Here is a 9156-nt window from a genome sequence, read left to right as displayed (position 1 = left end):
AACTTGTCCTGTTGAAGGTTAATTTTTATAGAACTTCCCATTTGATGTTTTAATGGTGCTTCAATTTCAGGTGGTTATGGATAAATATGGATTTGCTTGTAATAGCAAAGGTGTACAGTGAACTAGAATATATTTTTTACACCCATAAGAGGTTTCTTTAGTAGTAAAAGGTTCTGAATAACCTTACAGTGTCTTTCTCTGTCAACCTATGAAATGATTTAGGCAAACATTCAGAAACTTTCAGCTAGTTTTTTTCTTCTTTTCCTTTAAATCCTATACCAAAATTTTTTTTTAACCCAGTGTTTTCCATTTATAAATGTATATATTTCCATGTGTGGAGTGTATATATAACAAGGATGTTTGAAAAATAAAGCAGGTAATATTTCCCATGAAAGTAGCAGCATGTTTATATCTAGCTCCATCTACTGTATAAAGTACTATCCCCGACTACAAATGTTTATATATCATAGCAGTTCTTGTAACTTAGTTTTTTTATACTGCCATCACTTTATAGATAAAGAACCTGAGCTAGTGGCTTATCTAGGAAGTGGCCTCATGTTGATCAGTGTTGGGGCATGGAGACTGGCTCTCTGCCTTTTCTCACTTGTGCCGCTGTGCTCCTTCTGTCTAGTGTGTGTTGTGGGTCGTTACAGAATTTATAAGTAAAATACCCTACCAAACTTGGACGAATCATGAACAGAAGCTCTAGATGAGAAAAAGTGAATGGGGACAGAACCTTCCTGGCTTCTCTGGCTGATCTAGAGATGTAGGAGGGGAGGCTGTCTCTGAAGTTGTGAGAGATGAGAACAGGTAAAGATTAAGGTAATTGTCAACAACAGTCTGACAAAACACAAAGCCACTCAGTGATAGGCTCTGCTTTGTGTAGTGTGTAACTTGATGACATTGTTGTATTAAGAACAACATAACGTAAGAAATCTTCTCAAGTATTAAATGCTAGATTGCTTTTTATGCCTTCTCTAGACTCAACGGTGAATTTAAATGAAGTACGGCAAATTGGGCTGCTGTGAAAAGGTGTCCTCTGGACATTTAGATCTATTAATGCAGATACAGGATTTGAGAAAGCTTGCTCTGTAGCGTGTGAGGTATTGAGACTAGGTACTAACTTAACTATAAGTAATTTATTTCTGTTTTGTAGACGAAATAGCTGTCATTTGGTGTGAGAGAGTACTGTGTATGTGTCACGTCTCTGTGGAGAGCCACTCTTAATTTTGAAAACAGCAAGCAGTTAGTTGGTATTTTTTAAAATATTTTTTTATTTTGGAAATTTTCACCACATGGAAGTATAAGAGTATAATCAATCTGTGGTGACCCATCTCCAGTAATAATCATAACTGTAGCTAATCCTGTCTGTGTGAATGGGGGCATTGCACAAGTGCATATGTGTGGATGTGTGTGTGTGTGTGCATGTCTACTCTTCTGTGTTTTCAAGCAAGTCTCATTTATGCTATGTAACCCATGTTTCAGAAAGAGGAAGTTCTCTAAGTAGCTTGTTGTAAAACTCAGTGAGCTTTTAATCAGTAGTTACTTCTCCGACTGAGGTCTCTTTACTTTATAAAGAGGGCAGAGAACTGGAGCCTGCTGTTAGGCGTCTCCTATAGAGTGTAGACAGACTAGAGAGATGGCCTCTACAGCATATTCCAGCTATACTTCAGTTGGATTTGAAACCACTTTTGTACCTTTGTAATCATGAGCTGTTAAATTGTTCATGGTTTTTCACTTAGTTTCTTCCAGAACATTTCTCACCTTAAGAATATAGATCATGTCACAGAAGGGGACTAAAGGTCATTCCAAGGTCTGAGAACACTTGGCTCACATACCCTTTGAATTGAGCCACCTTATTAAAGATTTTAGAGCTGTACAAACTGAAATTTTTATGGTGGAAGTTTTTTGGGGTTTTTTTTGTTTTGTTTTTTGAGTTCACATCTATTTTGTTTGTATATGAGTGATGTGAGTATGCCTTCAATACCTTTTATATGCATAAAACATTCTATGCGTAACACTTCGTTCAGGGTTGGTTTTCAAGCTTGTGTTTCTGACTGGTTTCTCTTTGCTTGTGAAAGGACACAGGATGGCTCTGCATTTTAACTTGTTTGGTAATTACAATTGTAATGCTTATTCTTGGTTTAAAAGCAATGGCTGAAGTGTTTAGTGATCTGTTTTCATTTACTCCTGACTGTCTGCTCCTCTCTAGGAGATCCTGATGTTGCCTGTTTTTCTAAGTACTGGGGAAGGGGCAGAAGTAGGAGGTGGGAATATAAGATATACATAGATGTCTTTTTATATATGATGGTGTTCATCATATATGATCTGAATTTGCCATTTTCAGTTACTATATTTGGAAACATTTATTTTGAGATGTAGGCCACAGCACTTTGAAGTTGAATATGTTTTCAAAAAGTACGTTTCAAGTAACCTAGTTGAAACAGTAAATGGCATTTTCATTGTGTCAATTATGGATTTTCTATTAAAATGCATTTCTAGATTTTCACAGTTGATCTATTTCTTCCCCTTAGCTATCCCAAGTAGATCAGTTGTCTGTCAACAGGTTTGTTTAGGAGCAACTTTGGAAACAGTTCGGCACAGCTAAGTGTGTTGGAACTCAGCCCTAGGTACATACTCTTGAGAAGCTCTTACTTGTTGCCAGAAGGATGAACAAATGTCTTATGTCATCTTGTATAATGAAGAAGAGAAGGCCCTGGGAAGATCCCATCAGCATTTGTGTTGGATAACTAGTATGACACATCCCCACCACGGAATTCCACAGGCGTGAAAGTGAACTTCAGCTCCACATGTGACCATGGATGACGATTTTAATATGTCCCTTAAAAGCAAGCCACAGAAGAATCTATCTATTAAGATTCACTTCGGTAAAGGTCAAAACAGGCTGTTAAAAATACATGGTAAATGAAGGAAACAGTTGACATATAGATCATGGTTAGCTGCTACTTTGAGAATGACCTTGGAGGGCAAAGGGGTTTTAGAGAAATGGCTACTGCTCTTTCTCAAGCTTTTTTCTTTTTGAACTGTATGTTTGTGTGCTTTTGTGTATATACTATTTCTTAATAAAATTTTCTTAAGTGGGAAAAGGTCTTGGTGTAGGCAGTGACTGGTAAACTTAGTTAACCTCAATGCATGACAGATTTAAAAGATACAACACAGTCTCCTTTCATTCTTGAGCTGTTCTCACTGTAACCCGACTGCTGTGGGAGTTGGGACTCTTTCTCCCAAATTGCTTGCGTGATGAATGTGCCACACGCTGTGTGTTATCTTTTGTTTAGGCGCAGCCGGGGAATGGGTACTCCTAAACAGTTTTCCAAGGAAGATTTAAATACCATGAAGTTTTAACAAAGACGTTTACTCTTTAAGAAAAAGGGGCTAGGACTTGAAGGGCACCAGCAGATGTGTAGGCTCACATAGCCAAGCATTACTTTCTCTCAGTCCTTTTCCACCACATTCTACTCAGGTGAAACTCAGTCCGTTTGAGGTGAGCTGGTGTCTGAGCTTACATGCATGCCGATAATGCCCTCTTCCTCAGTGCGGCAGTGGGCTGCAGCAGGACTTCTTCCACTAGCTGACAAGAGCACAAAAGGAAGTGCGTTGTCCTCCAGTCTTCATCATTGTAAGCACGCAGCTTGCTGCATGCAGCTAGGAGTCAAGAGTGTTGATAATTTTCTAACCCAGGTATGTTCTAACGTTCTGCTGCTTGGTTCATTTCACTTACTACAATTTGGGAATTATTTAGTGGAGTTGTTAGTTGTGCAGGGGTTGTCTTTACATTCAAGTTATGACGTAAAACTAATTGTGCTGCTGCTTGAAGCTCTCAGGGTTTGCCTTGGGACTTACAGAAAAGAGTCTGCACATCTGTGATGCTGGCATGTGGGAGGTTCAGGATTATCCCTCAGCTGCGCAGAGTGTCTAAAGCCCTCTGGGCTGGTAGGCACCATGCTCCACCCCTATCCCCACCCCTATTTTGTTTGGAGTAGTGTGCTTATTAGAGCAGGTAAGAATTTGCTAGTTAGCTTTGTGATTGGATTATTGTCTGAACTGTTAAGTAGCCACTGGATAACACCTTCATAGGTTTTGCCATTAGAATAGAGGATAACAGTACTTTCCTGACTAATTTGTTTTTCAATTAAATTTATTAATTTTAAAACAATCTTCCACGTTCTGCAAGTGGTGATTTCTAGCGATTAACTGTCCTTTAGCTTCTTACTAAATTTTCCTTACTGTTGAAGGGGAAACACAATTAGGGGAATTGTCACTTAATCATCCTGACCAGTCATAATCAGGTACTGCTGGAACACTGGAGCTGGCATGCTTTAAAAGCACTGTCAGGAGAGTGCTCCTTCCATTAGAGTCCTAGCTACCAAGCCCATTGCAGGTGGAGGCTCATTCCAATATGAATCATACTTCATTGCTATAATAAACCATTTTCCTCTGACAATTGGGTAATGCCTACTCTGTGTCTTTGGGGCAGGGCTTGGTTTTCGGACAGGGTTTCTCTGTAGCCGTGGCTCTCTGGACTCACTCTGTAGACCAGGGTGTCCTTGAACTCAGTGATCTGCTCCCCTGAGTGCTGGGATTAAAGGCTTGTGCCACTGTGCTCGTCCTGTGTGTCTTTTCTCTTCCCTCAAAACTCAGCTGCTGGGAATGCAGGTGGAATTTGTTGGTTCATGAGGAGCCTTGATGTTTTAATTAAACTCATCCTGTAAGGATTGGAGGTGACTTGACATTCAAGGAATAGCAAGAGGAATGTGTGAGTGAACACGGGCAAGTTACAGCTGAGGGCTTATAACGACATGACACGGCTGTCTACTTAAAAGTGGGCTTCAGAAGACTAGGCTGAGAAGCTGATGAAGCTGCCGCCAGCTGCAGTGATGTGAGCTGCTGTTGTGAGTCTCACCTGGAGAAGTTAGTTGTTTACTCCGTTCATAAGTTCTCCCACTGTATAGGAAAGTGGAGCTGGGCACAGAAGTAGAATGTCAGTATTGTGCTTCAGCGCTTCAGAATCAACTTGGCCTTACGTGGATACCACAGTTGTAACTGTCAAACAGTTCCTACTCAGAAAGGTTGCAGAGGAGGAAACTTTCCAGAGTTCAACTGTGGTTAGCCAAATTGTCACATGGCCTATGCCTTATTAATTGACAAAATGATTCCAAAACCTTCTCAATCTGGAGCTAATAAGTCAATTTTGCTGCATCACTGTTGTAGCAGGGTCTCTCTGTCAGAGGTGATGCTGTGTGTTGAGTCCGTTCAGAGTTTCCACTCTTCACCAAGAGGAGCTCTATCTCCTGAAAGTCCTGGAGTCTTTGAATGTCTTTGTCCTACATGATGGGGAGAGATTTAATGATTTAAGAATACTGTGTGCAATCACTGAAATAAGATTTACTACTATAGACAGCCACTTCAGGCTTGCTTTGGTCTCTCCATGGTAAACTGTTAGTAGTTGAATTTGGTTTGTTTTTGTTGTTGTTTGTTTGTTTTGTTTTGTTTTTGAGACAGGGTTTCTCTGTGTAGCCTTGGCTCTCCTGGACTTCTGTGGACCAGGCTGGCCTCACAGTGACCTGCCTGCCTCTGTCTCCTTTGAGTGTTGGGATTACAGGCTGTACCACCCCTCCCGGCTAAATTAGTTTTCGTGGGTTTTTTTTTTCGTTTTGTTTTTAAACAGGTCTCTCTGTGCCTGGAACTCAGATCTGTCTACCTCTGCTTCTGCAGGGGTTGTGATTATCAAGATGTGTACTGCCATGCCCAGCATAAATTTATTTTTTTATGTCAAAGATATCTGGAATGTATGATTATTTTGTGACTTAATGGTAGTTTACAAAGAATCTTATCAATGACTAAGACATTTAAAAAATGACAGTCATTTTATAGCTTTTTTTGTTGTTTGGTTGGCTGGTTGGTTGATTTTTGTCCTAGAACTCAGATAGAGATTCACCTGCCTCTACCTCCCAAGTGCTAGAGTTAAAGGTGTGTGCTACCATGTCCAGCTTGGGGGGGAGGGGGACTTAAGGAATGAAGTCTGATATTAAAACTTGAGATCTACATTTTCAACCTAGGGAAAAAAATTCAAAGAAAAGTAATTTCTGTGGATTGAGCAGAAGTGTCTGATTGAAAGTGACCCAGCTGCTTTGTGGTTCCGCTAGCAGTGTCCACCGTCTTGAATTTTGTACTTTGAACATAAAATCTGAATGGTTGGCTTTGGGAACATAATTCCTCCCACCCGAATTGTGTGTTGGTGGTGTGTGACCTACCTTTCTGAGCAGTGTGTTTGGCAGCTTCCTCATCTTCTCCACTTGTTCTGGTAGAATCCCTAGTTCACCACAGCTCACTTGTAGTAGGTTCTGGTAACTCAATGCTTGTCTGTGCAGTTCAATTTCAATGAAGTCGTTTTCTTTGGCGTTTTGAATTCTTACTTTAAGCACCAGTTCTGATCACCCATAAATTCAAACAGTTTTTAATAGATAAAATGCCCATTTTAAAGATTGCCGACATTTATCACAGCAAAGATGATCCTAAAAACTGAACTATAAGTAGACTTGAAGCTTTTGGATAAATTCTGAGCTGAAACTGGCAAGTGCTGGCCCGATTGAGATGTGCCCCCATCAGGTCTGCTATAAGCAGCTGGTGTGTTTTTGCTTGTCTGAGAAAGACTTCTGTGTGTGCAGGCGCCTGTGGACAAAAAGTGGGGGCCTCTGGAGCTGGAGTGAGGCAGTTGTGAGCTGCCAGGTGGGAACCAAACTGGAAGAGCAATGAGCACCTAAGCTTCCTGAGCCATCTCTCCAGCTATTTGCCTTTGGAAACAGGTCTCACTGTATAGCCCAGACATGACTTAAACTCAAGACTCTGCTTCCTCATTCTGCAGGCTGCGCCAAGCTTCTTCCTGTCTCGGAGGTGGGAATTAAGTCCATAGCAGTAAATGCCTGTAGGGCCAGCACTCTACCCTGAGCTACACTTCAGTAAGAGATGTGAAATATGCAGTAGAGGGCTGGAGAGATGCCTCAGTGATTAAGAGCACTGCCTGTAAGTACACATGGATATTTCGGGTATTGGCATGAAGAAAAGTTAGAGGGGTGTGTTTCACTGGGTTTGATCCTTACAGCGTCCCTTAAGAGCTGTGAGGATTCACTCTCTTGTCAATACACTCTCTGAAGAACAGCATGGGCCACATGGTGAGCTAGTCCTTACCTAGACTGGTAATGTTGGGTTTGCCATCACGTTGGTCAGTTGGCAAGTGTGGATTCGTGCCCTGTTGACTTTCACCTGGGAGAGAAGGAAAGAGGTAGAAATAAAAGCTTTATTTCTGAGTGGGACGTGCAATGGTGCATGTGTGAAGCTCTGAGGATTGCACTCAGATCTTAGGCTTGTGTGGCAAGTGGCTATCCCATGAGCCATGGTTTCAGTTTTAGGTGGCTTTTCTTAATAGCTAAATCATGAAAGGAAGCCAGGTCTGTATTCTAAAAGTGTGTTGACTCACCTGGGAAAGAAGTATTTACAATCTGTGCTCTTAAGTTTCTGCTGGTATTTTTGATATGCATTGTTTTGTTTCCAAGTCTTTACCGAAGCTACCCAGCAGAAAGGTCCACTTATGCAGAGAAACTTTCTGACCAATAGGAAGGAAAAGTAGTATTAAAATCATCCTTAAGACCCTTGTAGGGCTAAGGATATCACTCAGTGGTACAGTACTTGCCTGTCATGCCTGAGGCTCCGGGTTTGATCTCCAACACCACAGATCAATAGCAAAACTCCAGAGATGAATAAGTCTTTGGAATTGAATGGACAGTAGAAGAGGCAGAAGGCAGTAAGGGGGAGATTGCAGTGGTGCCCAGGTGAGGTGAGGAAAGGCAGAGAGCACGGTACTTGGCCGTGTAGAAGTTGAGATGAGTAATTTCAAGCCCAGCACAACCCCTCCTCACACAGCAGCATGTCTTTCCTCAGCCACACAGGGATTGGTGAAGTTTGTCTGCCCTTCCAGCCTCTGCCAAGGAGATAGCCCTGTGCCCAGGAGGCTGCGGCATCTGTCCAAAGCAGTGTCTCACACATTAGTTTGTAAGTGGAATGATGGGTTTGTGTATCTGCTAACTCATCCAGGAACTTTTCCAAACGTAACTGGGTGGTGAATCCTTCCTTTGGCACCTTGGGAGAGCTGTGTACCCACTGTTTTCTGACCAGGAAAATGAGGTTAATAAACCCTAGCTCACAGGATGGTGAGCAGAAAAAGGAATGCTCAGGAGGTCGGCCTAGCACCAGTTAGTACCAGGCACTGCTGGCTGCTGCTTGTGTTTGTATAACTGGTCCTGGGAGAGAGCCCTGTGCCAGTTGCCTGTTCATGACTGGCCCACTGCCTACACCAGTAGCCACCACTTCCCCAACTACCCTCCGCCACTATTCCCCTTGAGGGCTGTGTTGCCAACAGGAGTCAGACTCACCTGCCAGCTTCTCCTCCATGACAGCTCACAGGCCCCTCACGTTATATACCAGCTCCCAATGAAAGTGTTTTCTAGCACCTCAACACCAGTATGGGCAGTAAGATTGTATGTTCTGTTACCTATAAAGTGGACAAGATCGTGTTTATTGCTAAGTACACAGGCTTAGGTGTGCCATGTGATTTATAGTACGCTGCAATTGAAGGCAGAGACTAAAGTTCAAGGCTTCTCACTCCCTCCTAGGCTGTTGCCCTTGGATGCAATGCAGGACGGGAATGGAGCCCTTTGCTCTGGTCTGAGTAGCAGTAACCAGCCAGGTGCCTCAGGACCTCCACCACTATGAGGTCGTCTTTGAAAAGATTTGTTGATCTACACGGGTTAAATGCCAAATCCTTAATTCCTGGGATTGAGCTGGGTGTGGTGATGCACACCTGTAATCTGGGAGGCAGAGGCAGGTGTATCTCTGCGAGTTCAAGGCCATCCTGGTCTACAAAGGGAGTCCAGGACAGCCAAATCCTGTCTCGAAAACAAAGACCTGGGATTGAACATTCCCTCTCTCTCCCAGCCCCTTCCTCTAGAAAGAAGCCAGAAGCCCCAGCCGTACCTGGGCTGTCTTGTGAATGTGATCCCTTGGTTAGAAGCATCAAAGTGCAAAGGGTAGGCTTAGTGAAGCCTAAGGATGGGAGACTTAGTAAATGGGGAGTCTGGG

General features: G+C 42.5%; 1 protein-coding gene across 2 annotated transcripts; it reads right to left on the bottom strand.

The window, feature by feature from the left end:
* Window positions 1–2813: 2813 nt before the first annotated feature.
* On the bottom strand, window positions 2814–8590 carry Ankrd40cl (ANKRD40 C-terminal like). 2 transcript variants are annotated; one of them, XM_055619757.1, is made up of 5 exons: window positions 8451–8590; window positions 7499–7624; window positions 7210–7284; window positions 6276–6451; window positions 2814–5345 (listed from the first exon to the last, which is right to left on the bottom strand). In XM_055619757.1, exons 2-5 carry the CDS (start codon window positions 7557–7559, stop codon window positions 5199–5201), a joined length of 459 nt encoding a protein of 152 aa, XP_055475732.1. In that variant the 5' UTR covers window positions 7560–7624; window positions 8451–8590; the 3' UTR covers window positions 2814–5198. The 2 variants fall into 2 exon arrangements, with proteins under 2 accessions (XP_055475732.1, XP_055475733.1); XM_055619758.1 differs by lacking the exon at window positions 7499–7624.
* Window positions 8591–9156: the final 566 nt, after the last annotated feature.

The sequence above is a fragment of the Psammomys obesus genome, unplaced genomic scaffold (assembly GCF_907164565.1).
Source record: "Psammomys obesus unplaced genomic scaffold, mPsaObe1.curated_primary_1811, whole genome shotgun sequence".
NCBI classification, from domain to species: Eukaryota; Metazoa; Chordata; class Mammalia; order Rodentia; family Muridae; genus Psammomys; species Psammomys obesus.
Note: the sequence above shows the minus strand (reverse complement) of the source record. Positions and strands in the feature narration are given on the sequence as shown.

Excerpts from the sequence above, each read along its gene's own strand:
- Ankrd40cl (XM_055619757.1), bottom strand. The coding sequence starts at position 7,559 with ATGCATATCAAAAATACCAGCAGAAACTTAAGAGCACAGATTGTAAAT. Across the intron at positions 7,285-7,498 it reads TGTAAATACTTCTTTCCCAG|GTGAAAGTCAACAGGGCACG; the intron begins GTGAGTCAACAC and ends CTTCTCTCCCAG. Across the intron at positions 5,346-6,275 it reads CAAACACACTGCTCAGAAAG|GACAAAGACATTCAAAGACT; the intron begins GTAGGTCACACA and ends CCCATCATGTAG.